This window comes from Anabrus simplex, chromosome 5, assembly GCF_040414725.1.
Source record: "Anabrus simplex isolate iqAnaSimp1 chromosome 5, ASM4041472v1, whole genome shotgun sequence".
In the NCBI taxonomy this organism is placed as follows: Eukaryota; Metazoa; Arthropoda; class Insecta; order Orthoptera; family Tettigoniidae; genus Anabrus; species Anabrus simplex.
The window spans coordinates 28,299,701-28,314,733 of NC_090269.1; the positions used below are offsets into that span (position 1 = coordinate 28,299,701).

The 15,033-nt window shown below is 40.5% G+C and overlaps 1 protein-coding gene across 1 annotated transcript in view; it reads right to left on the reverse strand.

Annotated features, from left to right (window-relative positions):
• LOC136874334 (peptidoglycan-recognition protein LC) overlaps window positions 1–15,033 on the reverse strand; it is a 146,037-nt gene that overhangs the window by 120,965 nt on the left and 10,039 nt on the right. Inside the window, exons 2-3 of the mRNA XM_068227757.1 lie at window positions 2,980–3,190; window positions 411–431 (exon numbers count right to left, since the gene is read on the reverse strand). Of these exons, the coding sequence (XP_068083858.1) occupies window positions 411–431; window positions 2,980–3,190 (232 nt within the window). The remainder of the gene's footprint in view (window positions 1–410; window positions 432–2,979; window positions 3,191–15,033) is intronic.

Here is a 15,033-nt window from a genome sequence, read left to right on the forward strand (position 1 = left end):
AGCGAGTTGGCGGGCCCAGAATACCCTATTCATGTAAAATAGAAAGCTTAATGAACACGCCATTTTCGTTAAGAACTTTTGAAGAAAAGAAAACATAATTGAAAAAGGTAGACCCAAATCTTCTCTTAAAAATTTAGTCATAGAATCGAAAAGAACAGTACGATATTTCAATGACTCGTGGTACATAGATCTCGATTGGTTATGTGGTTGTTCAGAAATGAATGAACTGTCCTGTTGGCCATGTATTCTATTTTCCTCAGAAAAGAATGCTTGGATTAAAGACAGTGTTGACGATTTAGATATATATACTCTCAGGAGTGTGGTAACACTTTACAAAACGTCACGCGTCGCCACTGATGCAATGTATATCCCTTTAATATACAGGCTGATTCTAAAATACTTTTACTTACTTTGAGGACGGGTTCCTTACACTGAAACAAGAAAAAGAGAGGTTATATAAGCATAGGTCCAAAATCTGTCGTTTCGTTTTCGCGTAATGAATTCATTGATTTATTAATGGAAGTTTACGTTTACTTTCAACGGCTTTTCATGTCCAACTAAGAAGAAACATGTGGTTTTTGCATGATGGGGCTCCAGCACATTGTTCCAGATGCACTGGCTGGTATCTACAATGACAGATGGATATGTAGAGAAGGACAAGTTTCATGGCCTGCACGTTCCCCGCGACCTCCGTCTTTTGGATTTTTATCTCTGGGGACACCTTAAACAATTGGTTTATGCAGCAGACAATCCGAATGAAGAAACTCTTCATCGACGTGTCATGGAGGCTTGAGAAATCATTTGACACCGTCAGGGAAAATTTGAAAGGATGCGACAGTCCATGATTCGACGGTTCGACGGGTGTCTAGACGCAAGAGGAGGGCATTTCGAGCATTTGATGTGAGTTTATTTGTTGAACACTTCCTATCAAGCTGACAATGTCAAAAACATATTCATGTGTCACTTTAAAAAGTATTTTCATTAATAAATTTTTAAACCTAAGTACCGTTTTGATACAGAAAAAAGTAATGCAATTTTTAAACAATCTTTTTACATGTAAGCCTGTAGCTTAAACTACTTCTCAACATAAGTTCCAAGCACTTGTCATATCGTGATAGGTTTCCATAATTGTGTGAAGTGCTGCTATGCCATATGTCAACATTATGGTATTATTACCACGACCGTTCATTGGGTTAAATTCATTTCGGGTGTACTCGGGCTCACTGTCTCAGACGGTTAAGGCAATGCCCTTCTGAATCCAAGTTGGCAGGTTCGACCCTGGCTCAGTCCAGTGGTGTTTGAAGGTGCTCAAATACGTCAGCCTCGTGTCAGTACATTTACTGGCATGTAAAAGAACTCCTGCGGGACTAAATTCTGGCTCTTCGGCGTCCCCAAAAATCGTAAAAATGTAGTTAGTGGGACGTAAAGACAAGACAATAACATTATTATTTCGGATGTACTTCAATTTCATGCTACTACACATTTCTTTCGATTTATCGGAACTCCTTATGTCCTGTTTGGGTGGAGTGGATGCATTCATTATCTGTATCCCCTGCATGACGTAAGAGGCTACTAAGAGGGGCGCAACCAAAGAATCTGTAGTCTCTTTCTCGTCTTCTAAGCTCAAAAACCTATTCATGATTCTATGCTTTTCCGTGGAGCGGAGAAATTTACATTTATCTTCTCTTTTTCCTCTACTTGTCCTGTCTAGTATTCTTTGAATGACTTTGGAAATTAAGAGTATAATTCTGGGAGTTCTGCCCGACTAGCGACGTGTCCGGCCTTCGCATGGGAGCACTTTTGAATTTGTGATCATAATCGCTTTAATCACTCGTCAGTTTACAGCCGCTTCTTCCAGGTGTCTGGTACAAGGCTATGGAATTCTCTCCATGTCCATATACCAAACAGCACTTCAGTAGCCCCATTTAAGCGTTCTTGTAGAGATTTCTTCGTTAATACGTGAACAGCGTGTACGATTGTTAAAGTAAATGAGACTATTTATGATCTACATCTATCATTACGTTAAAGTGTAGAGAATAGTAATTGAATGGGCGAGATTAAAAAGGAAAATATTCCACTCGCAGTAGTTTTCGGTAAAATAAAGATGGTTTTCCATGATTTTCCATGGCTTCCCACTTTCACACCAGGTAAGTGCTGGGGCTGTACATTAATTAAGGCCAAGGTCACTTCTTTCCTACTCCTAGTCCTTACCTATCCCGTCTGCACCATAAGACCTATCCGTGTCGGTGCGACGTAAAGCAATGTGTAAAAAGATGAAAAGGGGCTCATTATTTCCATAATCGCTATTTTTATAATTATATTGTAGCCAGTAGTATTATTTTGCTCAATTACTCTAGGTAGGTGGTAATTATAGACGTTTATTCGTATGTACACTAGTGTCCAAAAGTTAAGCATAATCACTAAACGAGGCCATACCGCCTGATAGGAATGTCAGACGGATTGCTGAACAAACGGAAGCTGATTCACACACCATATGTCACACAACTTGCCCAAAAAAAAAACAGTGTCAGAAAGGTTCTGATAGCTAACGTACACCTTTGACAACAACTAACAAAACTTGGCAATGTCTTCCACAACAAAATATGCTGTTAATAGGGTGTACGATTACCCCTAACGGCCGCACATGCTTCGCAGCGACGTGGCATGCTCTCTATCAGATGGTCCTAGAGCTCTTGTGGCAGTCGATCCCATTCCTCCGAAAGGGCAATGCGAAGGTCATGGAGGGTTCTTGGTGGAGACTGACGGGATGCAATTCGTCTCCCCAATGCATCCCAGACATGTTCTATAGGATTCAGATCCGCAGACCTCGCTGGCCAGTCCATGCGATGAATGTCTTCCCCAGCCAGAAATTCACCCACCAGAGCAGTGTGGTGCGGTTGGGCATTATCGTCCATTAAGAGGAAGTCTGGACCAACCGCACCTCTGAGGAGTCGAACATGTGGTCTCAGTAACTCATACCTGTACCTCCGAGCGTTAACAGTGTTCCTCGGACCACCTATGAAGATGTGCAGGTCCGTACGGCCATTCAACATGATGCCGCTCCACACCATAACACCACCACCACCATACTGGTCCCGTTCCACGATATTTCTGCGGTTGTGTCGGCTACCGGGTTCTCTCCAGATTAATGTGCGACGGGAATCGTTCTGCAAACTGAAGCGGGATTCATCTGTGAAGAGCACATGACTCCATTCATTCATGGCCCAGTTTCGATGTTGACGGCTCCACAGTAAACGGGCCTGTCTCTGTGCTGGAATGAGCGGGACGCTGGATGTCGGGCAAACAGTCTTGCTGTTCTTAGCCTCCGGTACACAGTTTGCCGGGAACTGAGACGGCTAAAAGCTCCGCCGACAATAATGCAGGTGCACTCCACTCCCGATTTCCTCGGGCGGTTAAGGCCAGATATCGGTCCTGCTGTGGGGTGGTTACCCTTGGTCGACCAGGTACTGGCCTACGACTAACATCTTCTGTGTCTCGAAATCGTCTCCAAAGCCTGGAAATGACACTGTGGCACATTCAAGGATACGGCGACTTCGGTCTGTGTCTAGCCTGCTTCCAGGCGGCCGAGTCTTCTACTTTGCAAAACGGGGTCCAAATGGCGTCGTTGTGCCATTATGTTGTCACGTTCACCACGAGGCCACACTCCGCACACTATAACAGGGCAAACACGACTGAGAGAATATGGGGTGCAGGCACTGGCTGTGTTTACCTTGCGGTTACGCCGCTGGTCAAAGCAGGAACACTCCTATACAGAGTGAACACGTAAGGTTGGTAGGTGCGTATGACGTGCGATTTGCGGTCTATTTCCTATTGCCCTGCTTACTCGTAACTTATGCTTAACTTTTGGACACTAGTCTCGTAACTTCCACATTATGTCAATTATGTATGTTGTGGTTCAGTATAAGAGAGAGCCGAGACCCCTAACATCGCTACTTAAAAAGGCATACAATAAATAAAGTCTTATACATTCATATGATGCTAGCGATTACTCGTGCGGTTATTGTCGCGCAGCTGAGAGCCTGCATTCTGGAAAGAGTGGTTTTTTTTTACCCCACTGTTGACAGCCCTAAAGATGGTTTTCCATGGTTTCTCATTTTCACACCAGGTAAGTTAAGGCCATGCTCTCTTCTTTCCAACTCCTAGCCTTACCTACCCCAACGTCGCCATAAGACCTATCCGTGTCGGTGCGACGTAAAGCAACGTGTAAAAAAAGTGAAAAGAGGCTCATTTACTAGCCAGTAAATAAAATTATCCGGAGGCAGGTTCAATCCTATGCCAGCCTAGTGTCGGTAGATTTACTGGCACGTAAAAGAACTCCGGCAGGACAAACTTTCTGGACGTCGGTGTCTCCCGAGACCGTTAAGTACATGGTGGTACGTAAAACAAATAACATTATTATTATTATTATTATTATTATTATTATTATTATTATTATTATTATTGTTACGGGGTTACCCGTGGACCAGCAGATGTGAAATAAGGTGCCGGGATGAATGGGTCTAAATACAAAGTCAAAGTTAATTTAAAACTTTAACAAAGGTTATATTTTTTGAATTTCAACAATCAATAACAAAACTTTAACAACTTTTCACTTGGTGAGATAACGATGACATATCAGGTACCATGACAAGGTTTAGACAAAGAATACCCAAACTTTAGTGACTGTTATGAACCTCACTTTACATTACCTGAGCTCTCAGCTCAACTTTATAAAAGATTACAATTTTACACAAAGGGCAGAAATATCCTAATACATGGAGCACTTGCTCCCAATTTACAATATCAAGCCTTCCAGAGGCAATTTTACAACACTTGAAAAAGAGCTCACGCGCTCTCAGTTCGCAAGCCTATTCCAAGCAACACAATATGAAAATCTAATCATCACTGGCCTTACAAGGCACTGTTTACAAATAGCCATCTTATTACACAGAGGTACACGGGGCCTTAGTGAAAAAGAACAGGTTCAATAAACGGCCCGAGTACAACTGGAATGGAGTCAAAGATTGAGCTCCCCCACAAAAAAAAAAAAAAGACCTATAGGGCACTTGGCCAAGGAAACAGGGGCTAATCCCAAACTACTGAGGTAGCGCGAATGGAGATAACTTCAATATATTGGAGAAACAAAATGCGGTACCTCAAACCAAGATGAAGGGGAGTTCGAGAGGGTATATCACTCTCTATCCCCGGTTTACAGTTAAAGATTTATGAAATTTTACATGAGCCGACAGGAGAATTATATTTTAAGGAAGTTGGTTACATAGTTAAAGTTTCGAACCTTTCCCTCGGGTTAAACTGCGGAGCAAGCTAAAGTGAAGGTGTTAAGTGGCCATACCTTGTCGGAGAACTGCAACCTGATGAAAGAGGCGCCTCCCGCCCCCTGCTCGACACACACAGTTAGATGACGATCAAATGGCCAAGAGACGGGAAAATCTGCAGTTTATAAACCCTCGGGGAAAGTTCGAGACCTTTCACGAATAAAACAGCCACACCCTCACAAGTTTATTGGTGGATGAAAGTTTATACTTAATATCGAAGAAGAAATACGGGATTGGTTGAAAATAAATTACATAAATTCTTGATTGGCTAAATTCAAAACTACGGAAAGAAAAGAAAAATATTGCCAACCCAAAGATGAATGAACATAATTTAGTAAGAAAAAGAAACTTATGAATACAAAATTTCTTCAAAACAAAAACGAGTTGAAATTCACACAGTACTGGAAACATTACAATAATAAAATTTTAGTGGTGCCATCTTTAGAGAAAATTTATAAGTTGGTCCAGTTTCAAGTTCACTGTTTTCCCTGTAGAGGAGTTCTTTAAGGCGCAAGATTTAAATGTGCGGCGTAGAGGTGTACCTCCCGGTAAAATTATTATTATTATTCTTATTATTATTATTATTATTATTATTGTACCGGGAGGTACACCTCAACGCCGCGCATTCAAAACTAGCGCCTAAATGAACTCCTCTATTGGTAAAACAGTGAAACTGAAATTACACCAACTTGGAACTTTAAACAGAAGATGTCACCAATAAAATATTGAGTAATTTTGTTATTGTGAAATTTCCTAAACTGACTGAATTTCTCCTAGTTTTGTTTGCTATACATTGTAACCGTCCAGGCTTCTCCAGCCCTACTAAATATAATATCATTTTACGCGATATCATTTGATATCAAGTTTATCCGCCATCGGCAATTATTCGTAATAACATATGTATTCTACGTCAAGCATTTGTAAATAAGGTTTTTGCATTCATATTGTATAGATTATAACATCATTTATTATTTATTATTATATTATGAAAGATAGGAATTTATTATGTATTGGATTTGGTTAACATGTTGAAATATAGTTGTTGTCATTTCATCTCATATTTGTGTATACGGAAACGGTTATTCTTGAGCGTGGAAAATCACATGACTCATGGGTTTAACTCTTGAGCACCAAGAAGTAAACAGCGACCCGCGCGCGAGGCTTGCAAGCTGGTCAGCTACATCATCGCCACGCCTACTGGACTTGTCAAGAAAGAAGAGAAGGGGAGTTGATAATTCGATCTACGAATCAGATAGTTCGATGTATATGAGTTTTGAGATTGAACTGTTACCAAGAGTGGGGGTGAGCCCGGATATATAGAGATTCTCACCACGAGAACGGACCCTAACTACAACTTCTGTTGTGAACCTAACTAACTTCTACTGTGAACATCTACTGTGAACGACGTTATTGATTTTTGTACAGTGTGTTGTCGCTTCGATACAGTACTTAGCTGCGGTTATGGTATCGGATCTACGTGAAACGAAACAAGCTTACGGCTTGTGTTATATTCAGTAAATCTTCTGGACGAAGAACTATGTTTAGTTCAAGTCTACGGAATTTGGTACAAGTCTGTATCGTATAAATAGTATAGCTCAGTTGGATTGAGATTTCTACTAATATGGAAAAATTCATATCTCTGAATTTTCTCCTCATACGATCAACGCTGATCAGCTTTTACAAGTATAGGGCCAATGTCTAATTTAAAGACTAGGCAATTAGGGAGTGGTAGTCCAGATAGCCCGTACCATATCAGAGAAGGAAGGAAGGATGTCCATGAAGCAAATTCTACATCGAGAAGAAGAGAACGAGTAACCACGGACACCAGATGAATTCAACGGAAGCTGCAATTGGTGAGCTTCAGTTAGATAAAGCAAGCAATTAGTAAATTCAGTAAAGAAAATTCTAAATTCTTCTACGCTTTAAGGAACTTTTCCGATTCATCTTTTTTTTTTTGTATAATAAATTCATTTGTATTTTATATTGCGTTAATTTTCTTTCTTAAGCGATACTTAATGGTTAATTAATTAAAATCCTACCCCTGTGATTTTGAGTATAAGTCTCTATGCTAGTAAATATAAATTTTGGTTTACAGTTTTGTTTAAAACTGTAACCCTGGCGCCCAAACATCACATAGAGAAATGGGAAACCATGGAATGTTAATTGTTTCCATTTGCGTGGCAATTTAGGGGCAAGCCACATATAGTTTATTTGATATTCAGGTGTCCCAAGGTAATAACTTTCATCTCCCCAAGTGTCTTGATGAGGAGAGCGAACAGTTACAACATCAAGAAGTTTGGACATCCTTCCATAGATGACACTACCAAGAAACTATGATCATACACCCTGGTACAAAGTGAAAGAACTTATAATTTAAAGAAGTTTTGTATTCCTAGGTTTTTTTAACTGATTGATGTTCATTTATTTTTGGGTTGGCAATATTTCCTTTTTTATTTCCGCCAGTTTTGAATATATTCAATCACTAATTTCTGTAATTAATTTTCCACATATTACAGGCTTCTTGTTCGATTCTGATTGTTATTTTTGAAATCTACCAATAAAATTGAGAGGGTGTGGCTATTTTAGTCTTGAATAATCTCGAATCTTCCCTGAGGGTTTATAAACTGCGGCTTTTCACGTTTCTTGACCAATTGATCGACGTCGGAGTGTGTGTGTGTTAAGCAGGAGGCGGGCGGTCTCTTTCGTCAGCAGCTAGAACATCTACAAGGTAATGGCCATTTAACATCTTTCTTTCCTAAAATGTAACTTTCTTCCGGCTAATGTAAAAACTTCATAAAATATTTAACTGTAAATCGGGGATAGAGAGTGAATTACCCTCTCGAGCTCCCCATCATCTTGGTTTGAGGTGACTACATTTTGTAATTGTATTTCCTTCTGTAATGTGTTAAAGTAATTTCTATACGAGTCACCTCAGTAGTTTGGGAATAGCCCATATTTCATTGTCCTAGAGCCCCTTAGGTTTTTCATTATCTTGGAGCGCAGTACGCCTCCTTTCAGTTTGTGTTTCTGGCCATTTAGTTAACCTGTTCTTTTCCGCAAAGGCCCTATAGGTTGGGTACGAGGTACCCCTGTTTCAAATTGTAAGCTGGGCCATGGAAGGCCAGAGAGTGTAAGATTTTTGAGGTTGTCTCGAGGAGGCTGAAAGAAACGGAGAGCCTGTTAGATCTTTTTTGAGTTTTGTAATTGTAAAGTGTGCCTCTGGGAGGCTAGATGTTGTGATTTAGGGAGCAAGTGCTCTTGAATTAGGGGATTTCTGCCCCTCAGTAAATAATACCTTTTCCTTTTGTAAAAATGTAAAACTAAGGGCTTAAGGCCCAAGTTTCTGAATCTTGGATTTTCCCAATCTTGTTTAATAAAAGCTACTTGTACCTGTAACATGGTCATGAAAAAAGATTAAGTTTGTTTCCGGAAAAGAAATATAACCGTTGTTAAAGTTTTTAAATTCGAATCTTGACATTGTAGTTAGACCCATTCAAGCCCGCACCTTCTTTAACCTCTTTCTGCTTCACGGGTAACCCCGTAAAAATTATTATTATTATTATTGTCCCGGGGTATCTGTTGAATATAAAAAAAAACAAATTTAACAAATTTCGACTAGGTGAAATCACAATGAAAAAATCAGGTACAATGCCGATCTTGAAACGAGATTTGGAAAAATCCAAGATTCGGAACTTCAATAATTTTGGGTTTCAAGCCCCTAGTTTTACAGTTTTTAAGCTACGAGTTCAACTTTACAAAATTTCAATTCAAAATGAGGAACAATTTAGTCTGGGGCAGAAATCCCCTAATTCAAGAGCACTTGCTCCTTAAATACAATATCTACCCTTCCAGAGGCACGCTTTACTATTACAAAACTTTGAAAAGAGCTAACAGGCTCTCAGTTTCTTACAGCCCGCTCAAGGCAATATTACATTAAAATGTTACACTCTCTGCCCTCACAAGGCACGAATTACACATAGAAATAGTTTTATACAGAGGTATCTAGTACACAACCTACAGGGCCTTTGCGAAAAAGAACAGGTTAAGTAAACGGCCAGAACACAACCTAAATGGAGGCGTACCCTGCACTCCCAGTTAATGAAAAAATTAAAAACGTACAGGGCTCTCGGCAGATGAAACTGGGGCTAATCCCAAACTACTGAGGTGGCTCGTATGGAAATAACTTTAACATATTACAGGAACGAAAGGTTGCAAAAACGTAGTCACCTCAAACCAAGCTGAAGGGGAGCTCGAGAGGGTAACTCACTCTCTATCGCCGATTTACATTTAAAGATTTTATGAACTTTTTACATTAGCCAAAAGAAGATTAACATTTTAGAAAAGTTTGTTACATAGTTAAAGATTCGGACTTTCCCCTCGGATAAATTTGCGGAGACCGCAAGAAAGATAGAATTTACGTGGCCATTACCTTGTAGATGTTCTGCTGGCTGAAGAAACAGGCGCCCCGCCTCCTGCCTTAACACACACACTTAGAAAGACGGCGATCAATTGACAAGGTAGCCAGAAAAGCCACAGTTTATATACCTTCAGGGAAGGTTCGAGAGAATTCAGGACTAATCCGGCCACACCTTCTCAATTTTATTGGGTAATTCAAAGTGAACAAGAAATACGGGATTGGTTGAAAATTAATTACAAAAATTTGTGATCGGCCAGATTCAAAACTGGCGGAAAGAAAAAAGAAGTATTGACAACCCAAAAATAAATTAACATAGAGTCAGTTATGGACAACCTAGAAATACGAAACTTCTTTAAGTTATAAGTTCTTCCACCTTACACCAGAGTGCATGATCATAGTTTCTCGGTAGTGACATCTGTGGAAAAATGTCCAAAATTCTTGATGTATAGCAAAACAAAATAAGGAGAAATTCAATCAGTTTAGGAAACTTCACAATTACACAATTACTTAGTATTTCAGTGGTGACATCTTCCGACTAAAGTCTCAAGTTAATGTAGTCGCAATTTCACATTTTGGTCGATAGAGGAGTTTATTAAGGTGCTTATTTTGAATGAGTGGAGTTGAGGTGTACCTCCCGGTACAATTATTATGTCCGCTTTCTTAGCGTAACGGTGATCACTATTAGCTACCGTCCTCGGAGGCCCGGGTTCAATTCCTGGTACTGCCAAATATTTAAGAATGGCAGGAATGCTGATATGTGATTAAAGTGGTATATGCAGGACACCATCTTCAGGGCTGCCGACAGTGGAGTTTGAATCCACGATCTCCCGAATGCAAGCTCACAGCTACGTGACCAAACAGCGCGACCACTTGCTCGGTAATGCTATTTTCTTTTGGATCTTTTCCAGTTCTCGTAACATAATCCTAGTGTGGGTCCCATAGAATGGAAAAATACTTTAATTTGTGGTCTTACCACAGACTTATACGCCCTATCCTTTACATCCTTACTACAACTCGCTTCTGGTATAGTGGTTATTCTGCTACACAAATAACAATGTCATTAATTTCCCTTTAACACTGTTTTTTCCTTATCATCTGTTTTCACTTCCAATATGGTAAATGAAATCCATAGCCTGTTTCCAGTCATTCACCGGGTCAGGAATGGAATGAATGAAGCGGCGAGGATAGGAATTGTGCCGGCTGCCGAAGTATGTCACACTTCTCTGCGGCAATGATTAATGACTAACAGATGAAATGAAATGATTTTGGAGAGTGTTCGTAGAGTGAAAGATGGCAGGGAAAACCTGACTACCCGGAGAAAAATCTGCCCCGCCTCCGCTTTGTCCAGCACAAATCTCACATGGAGTGACCGGGATGTGATGAACCACGAAACCCAGTGGTGAGAGACCGGCGTGCTGTCGCCTGAGCCACGGAAGCTCTATTTCCAATATCCTGGCATTTATTTATTTATTTATTTATTTATTTATTTATTTATTTATCTTGTTGTTCACACGCACACACAATGCTCAATATGAAACTATTGCAAGATTCTAAATGAAACAATAAATAATAATATTCATTTTCCGTTTTCGGAGACCTCGAGCTGCTGGAATTTGTCACGCAAGAGTTCTTTGATGTGCCGCTAAATGTATGGCCACCAGCGCGGCTGGCGTACATGAGCACATTCACAGACTCGAACCCGCCAACTTGAGCTCAGAAAGCCAGCGCTCTACCATCTACTTTCAGCTGGACAAAACAATACATGCGAAGGAAAGTTAGAAGTGGAGGGGACAGCTATCAATTTAAATTCGCAGATTCCTCTTTTTCAGAGTCGGTAGCAGATCTGAAGTAAGAGTATTGTCCAATGTAGGTCAGGTGCAGGTATCATTGTGGAGTTGTCCCCTTGGGGGATCTAAGATTGTAGCGTGCAACCTACTTAAATATCTGTAGGCAGGACCAAAAAAATAAAACAGTTTCATTACATGAAATTAATCTGCCAGTTCAGTAAATCATTTCAGTATCACCTTAAAGACTGTCCTAATAATCTAGAACAGTGGTTGCCAAAAGAGACACAGAGGGCCAAACGTGGCCCTCATAATAGTCCTATATCTGAGGCAATATACTTTTTTTTAATATCTGGCGCCACAGTACAGAAAAATGTTCACTTATATAGAATACCAGAAATGTGTTGAAAGTAAAGGTTGCTAACAATGAACTCACAGAGGAACACTAACACGTAGATATTTATACAGAGTGTAGAAGTAAGTTACCGCCAAGTTTTCAAGACTCATTCTTCACTGTTATATGAACATGGGTCCGTGAACACTTTATTTCTATATTAGAACTCATTTTCTACGACTTTACATAGTACATTAATAATGGGAAACACCCAGTGTTAGAACGTACCACCAACATTCTTTGTTTCTAAATCTGTTTACTCGCTAGGTTCGGTTTTTGCCTCGGACTCAGCGAGAGATCCCAGACTTCGAGTCGGGATACAAATGATGAGGAGGACCAGTACCTCTCCCACGCGGCCTCACCTGCTGTGCTGAACGGCGGTGTTGTGGATGGGTGGAAAGATTGGAAGGGACAGGCAAGGAAGAGGGAAGGAAGCGGGCGTGGCCTTAAGTTAGGTACAATCCCGGCATTTGCCTGGAGGAGAAGTGAGAAACTACGGAAAACCACTTCCAGGATTGTTGAAGTGGGAATCGAACCCACCTCTACTCATTTGACCTCCCGAGGCTGAGTGGACCCCGTTCCGGCCCACGGGTAACTTTTCAAGTTTCGTGGCAGAGCCGGGAATCGAACTCGGGCCGGCGGGGGTGGCAGTTAATCACGTTAACCACTACACCACAGAGGCGGGTACCACCAACATACCACATAAAACTCTGACGTCAAATGTTCAAAATGGCCTCCGTTAGCGTTGATACATGCACCGATCCGCCGTCTCACTGAATCCCGACACATACGATAAAAATTGAATAATAATAATAATAATAATAATAATAATAATAATAATAATAATAATAATGTCATTTGCTTTATGACCCAGTAAATACTTTTACGGTATTCGGAGACGCCAAGGTGCCGGAATTTAGTCCCGCAGGAGTTCTTTTACGTGCCAGTGAATCTACCGACACGAGGCTGACGTTTTTGAGCACCTACAAATACCATTGGATGAGCCATGTTGGGGTCAAAAGGCCAGCGTCTCAACCGTCTGAGCCACTCAGCCCGGCAATAGAAATTGAATTCCATGATTTATTTATTTGCTAAATTAACCTTTTTATTGTTTAAAATTATTTGTAGGATTGTTTTTGTCTGGCTACATAATGTTTGTTTGTGTTTTAAGAATGTTCATTGTTGTAAATGACCTGTGGAATTCATAGATGTTTAGACGTCATCGTGAAAATTTACGAACTCGTCCATTATTTAATATAATCGCCATTAATCTATCTATGTCAGTGATGGTGGTGATTTTTGTTTTAAGAGAAAGTGCAACTAGCTAATCAACCTTTCTGAACAAATTAGGGGAAAGGAAATGTAAAATAAAACAAAATTATTTATTCAGCAAAGGAATTTCCAAACCAAGTACAAAATAAAACAAAAATGTAATGAATTAAGCCGAAAAATCTCTTAACAAAACAAAAGGGAACGTACGTTCCCTGAGTAACACAACACTTGCAATTTATATACCTTTGATTAGTCCACTGTCGCACATAAAGCAGATGACGAGATCAGCAGTAGTTCAACAACATCCTTTACTCTAGGATAATTCAGACTCCACCCACGTTACATTAATTTATCTTGTACCTCATTCTATATGTTTTTGTAATATCTGAAGCCATCTTTTTTCAGTTTCTACTCAGTTAATATATAACTGTTAGATTCTTTCGTCTGACGAAACTAATTTTGAGTAATTAAATTTACAAATTACCTGACCGAGAAAACATATGGTAAGAGTTTTACACCTGCAAAAGAAATGAAAATCCACAGCCTGTTCCAGTCATTCGACCGGGTCAGGAATAGATTGAATGAAGCCCCATCTAGCGGCGCGGATAGGATTTTTTTTTTTTTTTTGGTAGTTGCTTTACGTCGCACCGACTCAGATAGGTCTTATGGCGACGATGGGACAGGAAATGGCTAGGAGTGGGAAGGAATCGGCCGTGGCCTTAATTAAGGTACAGCCCCAGCCTTTGCCTGGTGTGAAAATGGGAAACCACGGAAAACCATTTTCAGGGCTGCCGATAGTGGGGTTCGAACCTACTATCTCCCGAATACTGGACACTGGCCGCAATTAAGCGACTGCAGCTATCGAGCTCGGTCGGATAGGAATTGTGCCGGCTGCCGAAGCCTGTCGCACTCCTCTGGGGCAATGTTCAATGAATGACAGATGCAATGAAATTATATTGGAGAGTGTTGCTGGAATGAATTAGGACAAGGGTAAACCGTAGTACCCGCAGAAAACCCTGTCCCGTTTCCGCTTTGTCCAGCCCAAGAAGTGACCGGGATTTGAACCACGGAACCCAGCGGTGAGAGGTCGGCGCACTGCCGCCTGAGCCACTGTTATTCTGTCTGTTAGGTCATCAGTCCAGAGGCAGGTTGGATCCTAAGATAGCACTACCAAAGGCTATGCAGTTATAGGAAAACCACAAAAACCAATGGCAGAGCCCAAATGAGGTGTACTAGGCAAGATGAGAAGTGAGGTAGTTTGCCATTGCTTTCCTCACTGGACCAGAAGGTGCCACTGCAGCACGACTGATCCTATGAGCAACACCTTTCATAACACTCAGACACTAGTTGTGCTGCAAATGTCATTACTCAGCACCACTCATACCCCAGCAGCTTCCATATTGTCACAGCCCTGGATGAGACTGGGACTTCGGTGGAAGCTTCACTTTGCTCTAGCCAGTGCCAAGACACGGATACAAAAATACAGCATCCATCAAGAAATGGCAACAGGCACGCCTGAGCCACAGAGGCTCCCAAATTATCATGATTAATTATAATTAATAATTAATTACTTAATTATTAATTAAGTTGCTTCTTTTGCAGGTATAATACTGTTACCATATTTTTTCTCGGTCAGGTAGTTTGTAAATTTATGTATTAAGAGTTAATTTCGGCAGACGGAAAAGTGTAACGTTTATAAATCATTCTAGATTCGCGTTTATTTAATAACGGAACTTTTCCTTTTGATATAATTCCAAGCAAGCCGGTTTTATTATTTTGTTATGTAGTAGAGAATGCCGTACCGTAATGCAGCATTGGAATAACTCCGTA